Raw genomic sequence first — 14,274 nt, 5'->3', positions numbered from 1 at the left:
GCACCACGCGACAGCTCACCGGGAACTACCAGCGCTGGTGCTGTACGCATCGTTGCCTGCAATCAATTGCATCCCATGGACCATGGATGGAGCACCAATGGGGGAGCGGGCCATTAATTTCCATAAATCAGTACGTCGTTAAGCTCCCGGGTTTTCGGAATGCCAACTCCGCAATTGTGCAGCAGCAGCGGCAGTAGTAGTAGTAGTAGTAGAGAGAGACAAACGGAGAGAAAGTGCAGAAATGATGGTCAGTTGGGGACAACATCCAGAGAGACAACACTAATTAGCCATTAAACGCCAACACGACCACGGATTTGGGAAGGTAGCGTCCGGTTCTGTTGGCCCTGCTTCCCCGTCGGAACTCAGCAGGCGTTGCGGCCGAGTGCCTTAAATCAAGTAGATAGAGCCTCGTGCATTCGACTGCCGGGCGAGGAGGGAGGGTGTCAACCCATCTAGCCACCAACCAATCAAGATGTCATCCGTACCGGCCAACGAACATCGTCGTCGTCGCCGTCATTACGGATCGCACGGATCACTTGAAGCGACACCAAGTGCGAGTGCGAGTTCCCGGCTTCGCGAGCGACGTGCTGCGCCGCACGAACGGAACAATCGCGCCATAAAAACAACAAGCAGATGCAGATAAAATTTAATGAAAATGTTGAAAAACGATTACGACCCGGGCCGGGGCCCGGGCCGGCCAGCAACCTACCCGCCATTATTGCTGTGTTTTTGCAGTAAGCAAGCGAGTCAGAGAGCGACCCCGAGCGAGCGAGCAACGGTGGGACTGGCCTGACATACACACACACACGCTGAATGGCTCCCGCTGGAGCTACGGTAATGATGTTCGGATCCGTTGGTGTTGCCGTAAATTTTGATTATGTCCTCGCCGCCGCGCCCGGGTCTCGCAGATCTTAATTGCAGGGAGCAGTCGCAGTTTCATTTTCGGCCTGGGACCTTTTGGGGCCACCGGATGTCCTGCTGTCCTTCTGGGGTAGCTTCTTCTTCATCTTCTGATGGTGCGCTCTGGCGGATAGCATGAACGCTAATATGATTCCTTCACCCCCGAAAAAAAGTACATCAAACGGTCAGTTGGCCGGTTGCTGACACAAACGGATGTTGGTATCCTGCAGCAGCAGCAGTTAAGGAGTCAACGTGGAAGCGTCGCGTGCATTTTGTTTGCAAATGGCCGAACGGCGTTTTGGTGACAAACTTTCACGCCCGTAATGGCCGCACACGCGCCATCGTTAACAATGGACGACGATCCGTATCTCTAAAGTGTGCGGCGGAGAAAGGACGTTGTCCTCCAATTTAATGGTGCGTCCGGAGAGAGAGAGAGAGAGAGAGAGAGAGAGAGAGAGAGAGAGAGAGAGAGAGACACGGAAGTAGGTCGCACGTACCTCGCGCGAGTCATTTGTTCAGCTTCCGGAACGCGGTTCGGTCATTAATTGTTGGTCTTCAAAAGGGAATTCAAAAGGAGTTCCAGAGCTGATTCATGACTGCTGTTGCTGGTACATTATAGATCCGATTGGTGTATTCGAACTCTCCAGCTACTATACAGGACTGCAGGATGGAAGACCATCCAGCTACAGGATGGTCTTCTGACGGTCTTCTAATCCTACAAGTCCCTTACTCAATGATCAGCAATATCCAATGTGGAATTTTTGGTATACTTTCGTCGCTCCGATAAGCAGCTGGCTCCATGGACCCGCGGAATCGGAGTCGAGAAAAGGAAGAAAATTAAATGTTTAAATTATGACCCCTTTGTCTACTCCTTTAGCAAACGTATTGTTCCGCAAAACGCAACGCAAACAACATTGAGCCATCCAGCCTTTGGCGAAGCCGATCGACTTCAGCGATGAAATTATTAGTTTCGACGCTCCAGACACTCCAGACGCTCCAGACACGATGCTTACCGCACGATGGTCCCTTGCGGGGCCCCCGGGTGGTTTGACTTCAAAAGTTTGTGTTCCGTCCCCAACCGGACCAAAACTTTGCGTCCGCTAGTGACCACGGTCCACCGGTGTGGGATCGAAGCGAAATACGAGATGACAAGAAAAATGACCTCGATGTCACGTTTAGGCGACAAAGTTGGGGACAAGCAGGGTCCGTACCGTCGTCGTCGTCGTCGTCGTCGTCTTCTTCTTCGCCCCGGAGTATCGAGCACCTCGCCGACTCCCGCCGAATCACGTTCGACTTTCCATATTTTTTGCCGTCCTTCTTTCTCGCATCCCATTCGAACGCTTCTCTTTATAGTGTCCTGCTGGGTCCTTGGTCCGATCGAGGCCCCGATACCATTCCTTCCTTCCTTCCTTGTCTCGGCTAAACTTTATTGCCATAATCGGATTAGCTGGTCTTGGACGTTTGGTGTGTTTTCGTGTCGTTTTTTCGTTCCGTTCCTTCGTTCCGTCCGTTCATTCGTTCCTGCGTGCGTGCGTTCGTTCGTTCGTTCAGGATTCCCAGGGTTCCCGGAGGAGCGAGAGACAGGTTCTTCTTCCACCATCATTCCCTCCGCTTTCTCGGTTTCATTTCACCCTCGACGTTGTGCTTTTTAAGCTGGGGATTTAGTGGCTTCGGTTCGCTCCATCCTCGCATCGTACCACCACCACCACCACCAACACCACAACGCATCGCTTCTCATTAGACATAATTTCCTGGGCCTTCATCTATCTTCATTCGGATACGCGCGAAGCAGAGCAGACCGTCAGGCTAACCACCATCCCTCCCTGCCGGTGGACCCGAGGAACGAATTCGCGCTCAAATCACGCCATTCGATTCGTTTTTTGGTTGCTCAATTTTAAACGGTTGTTATCTTCCACCACCTCCTCCTCCTCCTGGATACCTGACACCACCAGCGACCTGAACCTGGAGCTCATCGGAGGAGAAAGGAGGTATTTGGTGGGCTGATTAAGCTAATGTTTCGGTTGAATTTAGCAATCCTTTCGAGCCAACTAATTAGCCACGCCAAGGCCCCAAGGCCTCGAACTGCACGCTGGCACGCGAAATTTGCGAAATTTAATGGGAGACCGACCGATGCGATGCGTGATCGGATAAGGAGCGCACCAAATCCCTGTTGCTGCTGCTGCTGCTGCTGCTGCTGCTGCTGCTGCTGGTTTCGGACGATCAATAATCCCCGTGATTGTGGGAAGCTACAACACAACGCCACTCCGGTTTCGGGTTTTTTGTAAAGGTTTTGTTCTCTTTATTTAGGGGTCTATCGATTCATCGGACAAAAGACGACTTCTTACACTTCTGCCTACAGAGCGTGTGTGAATCACAAATAACTTACTTTCGAAAGAAAAAAAAAACGAAGTATGCAAACTTATGCGCTGGCTTGACCATTCGCTATACCATCGATCGATCGAACGGATCGATGTTGTAGGACGCAAGCGCTACGAGTCTACCTAGAGCCAACCCCAAAGTCTAGAGCTTTCTAATGAACTACAAGTAGGACCATGTCACCTAATCTTAACAGCTAAAAACCTTAGCGCAAGACTATTAAACCACTAAAGCCAACCACACCCGACGGAGAGGAATGGAAGAGACCGGAATGGTGTAATGTACAGCAGAAGCCCGTGATGGGCCCCGATTCTTCCCCTCATCCTCATCCTCGAGTGGCTGGATTGTTAAATGCAACAACGAACTTGCTGGACAGAAGTCGATACCTCGTCGCCTTCTTCTCCTCTTACCGGCTATCATAATGCTTCATTTTCCTGTTTTGTCCTTCCTGGTTGAAATCTACACGCAAACAGCACTCCACGGACTGCCCGGAAGCGGACGTGCTTACATAAGTCTAGACTATGGCTTACGGATAGGATTATAGTAAACCTAGAGATGCACTACGCCGCCGCGATCTTACCGGTAGATATCACTAACACTGCGCCGATTATCGGCTCCTTAGTACAACGAAACAGGGCAAAGTAACAGGGCACACTAAAGAGAGAGAGAGAGAGGCTCAAACTATTTCTCCAAAAATCACTATACACTGATGGACCGGGACCACCACCTCGACTGTAACGAGCGTACCGTATTACTCGTGCTCCTGGTGCTCTGGAAGAATCGAGCACAATAGCATGGGACCTATAACCTACTGGAAGAACCTTACCACCTAGATCCTACACGCTAGAGCAGATCATCGAATTCGAAAGGCACGGGCTGGCTGCACTAACCTAACGCATTAAACAACTAATACCATCTCTATCCTTTACCTACTACAATCGGAAGGAGCCATTGGAAGATTGGAACTCGGCGCGCGTGCGCACACACACGCACACACACGCACACCCACAGACGACACTTTGTGTCGAATTCAGATCAGGGAAGGGCCGCCGTTTAGGACTCTACGAACTCCAGGAAGTCCTAGTTCGGCGGCATTTGTACAATGTTCGGTCCAGAGGGCTAACGTCGCATAATGTCCTCTATGCTGAAGCCCGTTTTCCTGGGCGGTGGTGGTGCAGCGGCTGTTGCTGCTGCTACTGCCGATGGTCCGGGCGGTGCTTGCACCGTTCCGATGCTACCGGATCCCCCGGAGGCCGTACTGCTGCTCGCTATCGATGAGGAAGACGATGATGACGATGATGACGACGAAGAGGAGGAGGAGGAGTGTGATTTCGAAGCTCCAGACGACGACGGTGGATGGTGTGATGGGGCGGTGCTCGGTGGTGGTGGTGGGGCCAATGCCACGGGAATGTTGGAAAGGCTGGCGAGATTCATCGGAACGGCCATCGAGCTGAGGGCTCCGAGTGGTGCCGATTGTGACGGTGGTTGTGGCGGTGGTGGCGGTAGTAGATGTGGAGACAGAAGAATGGGTGAAGTGGATGGTAGTGATTGTGGCGAAAGAACGGACATTGACGATGGATCACGGTGTGGTGAGTCAGACGCGGCTGCTGCTGCTGCTGCTGCTGCTGGTGTCTTATGATGATCGCCACCATCCGCCAGATGGTGATGGTGACTCTTCAGATGTCCTCGACCACCGTTCGATGCCGCTGCCAGATGAAGCGGTGGTTGTGCCGTCGTCGGAGACCCCAGTAGCGAGCCCCTGGCGGCCATGATCGGATGTGGTTCACCATCCGGGCCCATGGCGCGCTTACGCAACGGGATGTGACTGAGAAAACCACCGACGGGCAAGCCGGCCATTGCTGGATGGTCCATCAGTCCACCGCTGGTGATGGTGGCCGATGCACGCCCGATCAGACCCATCTTGTGGTGCAGATCACGCCGGACATGCAGCATCGGAACGAACACATCCGGTGGAGGTGGATGGCCCGTTGGGTGTAACATCGATTCGCGAGGATCATGATCACCGCCGAGTGCCGGTGCCGGTGCCGGTGCCGGTGCCGGTGGTGGATGCATCGAACCGGCTGACGACGGATGATGATGTCCGGTGGTGGTGGCCAGCGAGGAGATCGGTGCTGGCTGACGGCTACCATGATGATCGTACTGCTGCGGACGCATCGTGTAGGGGCTCTTGGAACCGATCGGTCGCTCGTGATGGCACTGGACGACGGGCGTCGGGTCGGGTTCGTGGCCCGCCACACTTATCAGGTCGTCTTCCTCCTCCTCCTCCTCTTCCTCTTCCTCGTCCTCGCCGTGCTCCTGCTGTTCACCGTTACGACGAGCCCGGCCCTGGCCCCGGCCCCGATGTTCATCCTCACGCTCCTCCGCATCGTCCAGCTCGGCCGAAACGGGCATATCCATCGGGGGCGAAAGGGAACGGTTCCGTGGACCGGCCGGCGAATGAACCGGCGAGTCCACCTCCAGCACACTCTCGTCCTCATCCCCGTCGTCCTCATCCCCATCGCTGAGCTGATGGCCATCGTCATCGACACCGACATCGAGCGCCTCGGACGGCACGTCACCGACCGTGTGCGTTAGGGCGTGGCGCCGCAGGTCACAGTTCCGCCGGAAGACCTTACCGCACGAGTTGCACTCGTACGGCTTGTGGTCCGTGTGCGTGAGGAGGTGCGTCTTCAGGTTCGAGCGCTGGTTGAAGCTACGGTTACACACCGGACACTTGTGCGGCGATTCCTCCATGTGCAGGATCTTGTGGACGGCCAGCGTTCGCGACTGGCAGAAACCCTTGCCACACTCGGTGCATTTGAAGGGCTTTTCCTTCGAGTGGATGTATCTGCAGAGAAGGAGGAGAAAAAGAAGAAGAAGAAAACGATGAGTTTGAGGAGCTCGAAAAAAAGGGGAGTCCGATTACATTTATTACGTCCGCAGAGATCGCTCGAAGCTGAATTGCTGACGACTTGAACCGCAACCGCAAGTGAGTCACACTCCTCCCCCTTCCCTCTTGTGATGCAGCCATAGATATCGGACATTTGACGTGACGACAAAACCCAAAGTCCCGCGGGAGTCTTATACAAAACTTTACGGAACCGCACGAAGGACCGAAACAACACATGTCCGAAGCTTCCAGTAACATTTCCTTCCCCGGCCCCGGCTGTTGATTTCATTTATCCTCCTCTGGAGCATGGCTGTTGGTGGCTCCTTGGAGCCATCAACCAACAAAACATCGCCCAGAAGCGGCCCAGAAGAAGGAATGAAACCATGCGGAGCAGTTACAACGTCAGACATGTCTCCGTAGCCCGATCGGTGGATGGGGCAGGAATGGTTGGACGAAAATATGTCGTTGATTATTTATCTCATCCGGCCGCAGCATCAAGATCCCAAGGCAAGAAATATGCAAGACAACCGTCTCTACCTCCTCCCCCTCCATACACCACAACTATACCGCAATCATCCCGTCGATTTGCTCCTGAAGCAGTCCAACAGCCGGGGCCAGACCCTGGTGCTGAGCGTGTCCTCGAGGTTCTAGCAAGTTATCGGATCGGGCAAGAGCATCATCGTTGCATCGTGTCTCGGCAACGTTCCTGGCAACGATATCAGCGCCATATGCTTGCCTGCGGTACCTATCGACGGTCTGGCGGTCTGTCGGTTTGTTGGTTGGTGTGGAGAGCTCCTTCTTCCAACCAACTCGAACCGACTCGTGCCATGCAGAGGAGAACCTCTCCATCTCCATTCTTACCACGGTGGGGATGCTGTCAACAGCCGGAGGAGGAGAACCTGGAGTGGTTCGGCAGCTGGGAGTCTGTGTTTCTGTGGTTGTTGCTTCCACTAAATGATATCGAAACATGAAACCACCACCGTGGTCGTGCACGCTATCGAAGGGTGAGCCCCCGGTCGTCGGTCGTATCTTCCCGGGCAAACGCACGCGCACAGTATGGCCACCGCCACGAATGAAAAAAGCGAAGAACGACCAACACAAAAGACCCCCAAGCCCAAAGTGAGTCCAGAGATGCATCGACCTTTCTTCGATGGAACAGGCGCAAGTTCTGCCAGCAAAAAACAATCACGATCACGTAATAAGGAATGGGAAAAAGCGCCCTCTCGAAGGTTCATCGATGGGCGGGGGGGCTGGCCGGTCGACCCACTCCGTGAGGCTCAATCCAATTCGCTAAGATGGTGAACGGCACAGCTGTGGTTACTGGTGGTTGACTGGCTGACTTCAACACGGTAGCCCCTAGAGCTCGCTATTCTTGCCAACCCAACACAGCAACAGAAGCCCAACCAACCATTCCCAGGGCTGGCTAGCAAACTCTCGCACACCACCACGACGACGGTCTGTTTGTTCACGATGTTCCTGGAGGAAGTTGCAACTAGTGAAGGCTGCCTTCAGTGCTAGTGCCTGTGGCCACGCGTTGCTGCGTTCCTCGACAGCTGCTGCTGCAGCAGCAACCGAAGCATCAAACGTGGAAACGGCATCGATACTGCATTAATGAATGGTAAATATTGGCTGCACGCTAGACGGAGTCTTTGCGGTGCGTTATTCTTCCCGTGCGAGCGACTACGGTTGGTGTGTGTGTGTAGTGCTACCGCAACACTGTTGCATAGCTACTGCTACTGCTGCTGCTACTAGGAATTGGAAGCAGCAAATTGGTACAATATTTGCGGAACGAAAGTAGTCGCCCGTCACCAGACGTGAGGCGCTAGAATACTTTAGTAGCACAATGTGTGTGAATAAGCGAAAGCATTTCTGCAACTCTATTAAATCACCGCACCACGCAGGCTAAACGAATGGACTACGGAAGCATCCAATTTCTGGGGATGCTGATATGAAGAATTCTTCACGGGATGGGACCGAGTAATTCCAAATTTACGGACACCATTTCTGCGACACAAATTGTACCGCAAATCCTAGGCCAACGCGTAATTTAGTGAGCAATTTATGACAACGGCAGTAGCACTAGTAGCACTACTGTCCGGATCCTCTTTTCTGGGCTCAACACTGCAGTCCTTCTCCGATCTTCTCGACCTCCGGCACCGGCAACAGACACGGGGGGACCGGATCTCATTAGCGCAAACGCAACCCGCAAAATCGGCGCAAGCAAGAGGAGAGGTCTGTTGTAATATTTCATTCCCGAGGCCCATGGCGGGTCCAGGGGCTCGTTGACACACTGCATCGTCGGTCTCTCGGGGCAGCAGTGGCGCGGTCAGGCCAAGGCCGCCGGAGACCCTCGAGGCAATGATTTTGAAATTATGATAATAACACGCCATTATCAGCGTCATCAGTGTATCAGGGATCAGGGTAGTAGCAGCAGCAGCAGCAGCAGCAATTCGGGAGCAAAGCACTCCTCTCTCCCTCTCCCTCTTTCTCTCTTTCTGTCCTGTTGGCCTTGCGCAGACCTCCGGAACGGTTATGCCATAAAATAAACATAATGCTCCGGAGTCTATAATGTCGTGCTGCTGCTGCTGTTTTGAGCCTGGCTGAAGGACAAGTCAGATATTCAACACGATGGTTTGTTTCTTAATTAGAGCGATGGGGTAAGATGGAGGACGACACTGACGACCTCACCACCAGTGGAGACAACGCATGAGAAGGCATATGCAGGTTCATTAAACTGAAGCCTCGCGAAGTGACTTCGTGGAATTTGCGAAAACAAAACGTTGCAACATACATTAAGAACCGAACCATCTTCTGGCTCAGAACGACGAACGAGGCATCAGCATTGGGACCCCACACAGAACGTTTGGGGACGTGAGAACTGCAATTCGCTGCAATTTGCAATGCACTGCAGTGCGCCTCTCATCCATATTCGTCCACATTACACGTCTGTGCGCATCCCGCGATGGTCCAGTTGTTATGTTTTTTTTTTGAGGATTTCCAGGGGGGCGGGTGGATGCACCAGTTGTGCCAACATGCCGGATGTTTGGGGTGAGTGATTGGCAGCTTGTGTTGCGACAGGGAAGCGCGTAGGGACCGCGTGCCTCTTGTGTCGGATTCACGCGCGCACCAATGAACACGGCTCCGGATGTCCTGAGGGTCGATCGATTGTATGTTTGACCAATGCTTGGCGGGATCACAGGACGTGTGTGTTGGTGTGTGTGTGTATGGCGAGTGTCGATAGCACCTGAGGAACATGATGAGGTTGCATCATCGGCGCCACGATGCAGCGATGCACATAATTAAACACATTAAACAAACGTGCAACGTACGCGTTCTTTCCATTCTTCCTTTTGTTTCCTGGTTGCTCAGTCGACGCCTCGCCTACCCAGCTTTCGTTTCGGAGCGTTAAATTAATTAGCAAATTGGGCTCCGCAGTAGCAGTGGCACTTTTTTGTTGTGCCTCGTTTTAAATAATGCATTGTTAAACACTGTGGATTGGATTAGGCCTCGGGGCGCATTTCATGACAACGAGCGATTCACCGCCTCACGTTATTCAACATTTTGCGCGAAGCCGCCATTTGATTCGCAACCACAAAATGTATTTTACAGCATTAAAAAGGGGGGCCGTTCCCCCGGGCTGTGTGTCCATTATCGGCTTAGCATCACCACCAAACAATCACCAAAAGGCTCTCTCGATTCAGCCATCATCCGTGTCCTCTCTCGAATCGGACTCTGGTGCAGCATTTACATTATCAAACCACTGCATTAGGTAACTATTTACATTGCAGCAGTAGCTACAGGCTGTATTGGTTGCCCGTTGCTAGGGTAGCCAGCATGTCAGGCAGGCAGCCGACACTGCATTGCACTGCTCTGATCGCTGCTGACGTTTCGCGTGGAACGTGGCCGAACGGCCTGGCAGCTTACGCTAGCGGCAGTCACATTGTTTTAATTACTTTTGCTACTTTGCAAAGTGTGACCCAATGTATGTGTGTGTGTATGTGGTGCATTGTGGTGAAAATCATGTACCAAATGTGCGAGATCTGCCACACCAAGCGAGTAGAACGGCTGTTGACGTTGGTGCCGCAGTGTAGAGAAATGCAATTTGCCTCGGTGACCATCATGGTCCTGTGCCCCTGGCTCTCCCAAAATGGACTCAAGGGACTGCAAATCCCTGCGCTCTGCATGCTACACCCACAGAGGCACAGAGTTGTACACTGCTCCCGAGTGGCTGTTGATTGTTGCAGACATCCCAGGACGATGATGATGACGATGGCGATGCTGTGTGCTGACTAATTCACCGGAGGCCACAACTCGATGTCACCGAAAGCGCAAAAGTCGCCTAGTGCGAGGGAGGTTCGAGGCTTTTTCGCGCATTGCTTTACGATTCGGTAGGGTTGCGAATGGGATTGCGGATCGGGTTGCGGTCTAAACTAAACATCAAACATCCCCGACAAGGGACTCGTGGTAGTGAGATTTGAAGGGAACCGTCAAGTCCGCTTATGGTCGAATAGCGTCGACCTGACGACTACGAACCATGATTAACCGAAGCCAATCATAATTAATGGAATAAATTGCGTACCGGAGGGGGGATCGAACGCGCGCGTCGGTGCTCACACGGACCATATCGAGCTACCGGTTCTCGGACACGGCCGGCTTGGATTGCAAACGGTCCAGTGCCGGCAGGGTGCCAATCGGAGGCCAATGATGCAACCACGGGAGCAGCAGCAGCAACATACGATACATACGTAGCCACTTTGCATGGATGCATAATAATCTCGCTGGCGTCGTGAGGTCCGTCCGATTGCCATGCTCGATGCTGTACAGAGCAGCCCTTCGAGGCAACAATGTAGCGAGTGCACTGGCAGGTGGCAGCCACAGCATGATTCTAAAGTCTCAAACCCGTACAGAAGTCATGCGGTGCGAACAAACCATTAGTATCCCGCTTTTCACTTAGCTGTGTATTGTTGGCAACTTTGTAGTGACTGCTACGGGGCGTGGTGGAACCTCCAATTCATCAATTGACTTGATAGGATTGTTGGCCCTGCCACTAACTCAATCGAACGCTTCGAAAACTCATTTGGAAAAGTTGCCAGAACCTGCCTGAATGTGAAACGGACGGAAACCAGTTTTGGGCACGGCTTAGCGTGTGGACTTTGTGCGAACCGCGAACCGAAACAGGTTTCGTTCGTTCGTTCGTCCGTTCGTTAGGAGCGTTATCTTTATCGTCCATCGGCCACGACCAGACCACCAGACCAGCAGGGAAGCTGAGGCGTTCGGCTTCATCAAGGAAGCGAAAGGTTTGCCCGAGGAGTAGCTTCTTCCCCCTCGGTTTGGAGGCCAGCACCAACCATCGCCGGATGTGCCGGATTGATATTCATGAGCGGACCGCCCGGGCTATGCCTTGGCTATGGGGTTTAAGGCGGTTATAAGATGCTATCAGAATCGGCTCTTTCTCCTTCGCCGCCGCAAGCAAACTCAACGGATAGGTGAGTTCAATTGCGAACAGGCGAAGATCAAACTGTTCTTAAGCTTGGACTGTCTTCTGTGGCGTACCGGATGCGTTATCTGTCGCAGTTTGACGTTGTGCTGAGTGTAAGTAGATCAACAAGTAGTACAGAAGTACTACCCGACATGTTGTTGAAGTTCGACCACAGATTGTTTTGAGTTCGCCGGCGCCATGCCCTTCTACTCGAGTGTTGTTCCGGAACTGGACACAAGATTGAAGATGATTGCCAACAGTAGTAACAGCAGACGTTAGACGAGGGCCACGATAACAGAGTTCTTCCCGGTTGTCACTCTCCCATGACAGGTAAGCATCTTGAGCGAGAAGTGTGCCTTGTACGTCACTCCGGTAAGTCCGGTTTCACAGCAACGTGCCGGAGTTGGTATGTGCGCGAGGAATCCCCTACTCCTCCCCCCCCCCTCCCTTGTGTGTTTGTAATTGAAATCATCTGCAAACAGTTCAGCCACTCAAACGATAATGCCGACTCGCTGTGCATGGAATTGACTATTAATTGATTTTTCAGATCTCTTTGCTCGCGACGCCTGAGACGCGGAAAGTGCATCTTCAGGCAGCGACTAGACGACTTCGGCTTCAGTTCCGCTCCCGGGGCCGGAGAGTTCGAGTGTTCGGAAGATCAGCTCGAGTGAAATCAATATTGGCGCTGGCCAAACACACTTCAAACTGTCTCCGTCGTTATACGCTGCGTGCGGTCGTCGTCGTCGTCGTCGCCGTCGTCGGTGGACGTCATACATCTTCAACTGATGCGCGGCACTCACGCAGCCAGCAGCTCATTCTTGAGCTCGATGATGGCACCGTTGTTGTGTGGTTAGTGTTTTAACCTTTCCGGCGACGGTGGTGGTTGGAATGTATTGTCACGAGTGAGGGGCCGTTACGCCCTGCGTAGTCTGCTGTCCATACGATGCCGCGGGATCGCATACGATCCGGAGATTAAAGCATCGCGACCGCCATGTTCAAACATTACGTCGACTCCGCACTTGTCCTTCCACTCCTACTCGACTCCCAGCATCCGCTATCCATCGCGTTACGAGTCCATCCAACCCTGAGAACCACCGTTTCGGGACCAGAAAAGTAAATAGAAACATGCTCTCTCGTTCACTCTCTTTTTCTTTCTCTCTTCCTTTCGCTCTCCGGGACAACCCCTTTTTATGCTCGCACGCACGAGGCTCATGAGTTATGGTTTTGATCCTTTTCGAATTTTTATGTCTATAATTTGATTGAAATAACAGTCTTCGGCCCCCTTCCCCGAGACGGACTAAAAGAGTTGTTCCAAGAGGGTTCTGGCCTATAAATCAATATCGGCAACCGGCCATCGTCCGCCATCAACCTGTCCTCGGGGAGGTCTCCCTCGAGACGGCGCGCCGCGATTTAGCCGCGCAACCTCATCCTAGACTCATTAGGGCGTTTGATGTTTTGACGGGGTTTTGCTAATAAAAATTTATGCTAAAAGTGTGGCTTGTTAAACTTTATGACCGTCGCCAATGGAGGGAATTTCGGGACTCTTGAGAAGGGTTAACGAGCGTGCCAAAGCTTGCACGCGCACGCGGCACCGACACGTCAAGGTGACAGTTGTGGCGACCGATGGCGGTAGAAATGGCGAATGGCGGTGACCCGAAGAAGAAGAGCTGGCGGCGGCTGGTGGTTAGTGCAAATCCGTCGATGAATACATCAATCCCTCCGAACCGAGATCCGAACCGCTGATGCCATTAATCTGCCATCGGACCCCCTCAGCCCTCCCTCAAAACCCCCGGCTTGTTTTGCATTCGTCACCCGGGGGAATGATTGTAGAAAATAAATAAATAATCGAAGAAGAGCCCCGAGTCGCGGCGGGATCCGATCCGGAATAAATTGTGATTCTCGCGTGCTCTTGGCAGCCCGAACTCATTTGCACACACTCACACCGCACCTCGAACAGGGGATCGGGGGGATGGCGAATATCTTGCCGACATCTTTCGCGGCTGGTAATTAGCATAATTAAGCGATACGAGCCGCGCCGCAGCGGTTGGCCATAATTTATATCAACGTTTCAGGTCACTGCTGCTGCTGATGCTGATGCTGCTGCTTTGCGCCTCTTTCGTTGCCCTTTCTTCGTTCACTTCGGTTTCGATCGAGGTGAGTTGAGCAGAGCGAGGAACAAGTGTCACCGGTGCGTTGGGTGCCAAGAAGGAGTTTTGCTTGAATGTTGCTTGCTGCAGTCTAGAGCTTTCAGAGAATTTCCAAGCTTCTCACACTGGATGGTATGAAAACAGGTCCCCAAGGACGACGGTGACAGTCGTCTTCTCATGCAATGGCTGCTCATACTGAAGACCAAAGAGAGTTTTTCTTATTTATTGGCCTCCACCAGCCACGATTGGATGCCAAATAAACTTTTTTCGAAGCTTTTTATGGTGACCGCGGGGGCCCGGGCGGGGTCCGGGCGGGGTCTTTCGAATAAATCTTCCTCCTCCCCGTTCGATCGATCGATAGCGATGCAAAATATGAGCGTCATAAACGTCCTCGAAAAGTGAAGCCTCATAAAGCGATGGACGCGTGTGAAACGATTTATGGTCACGGAGAGGGAGGGGCGGAGGGGATTGGAGCATCGCGC

At 52.8% G+C, this 14,274-nt stretch overlaps 1 protein-coding gene across 1 annotated transcript in view; it reads right to left on the bottom strand.

The window, feature by feature from the left end:
- Positions 1-3,174: 3,174 nt before the first annotated feature.
- Positions 3,175-14,274, bottom strand: part of LOC125960038 (protein bowel) — a 43,676-nt gene continuing 32,576 nt past the window's right edge. The window contains exon 3 of the mRNA XM_049693187.1: positions 3,175-6,124. Within this exon, the coding sequence (XP_049549144.1) occupies positions 4,396-6,124 (1,729 nt within the window). The 3' untranslated portion in view covers positions 3,175-4,395. The remainder of the gene's footprint in view (positions 6,125-14,274) is intronic.

Source organism: Anopheles darlingi, chromosome 2 (assembly GCF_943734745.1).
Source record: "Anopheles darlingi chromosome 2, idAnoDarlMG_H_01, whole genome shotgun sequence".
Lineage (NCBI taxonomy): Eukaryota > Metazoa > Arthropoda > Insecta > Diptera > Culicidae > Anopheles > Anopheles darlingi.
Note: the sequence above shows the minus strand (reverse complement) of the source record. Positions and strands in the feature narration are given on the sequence as shown.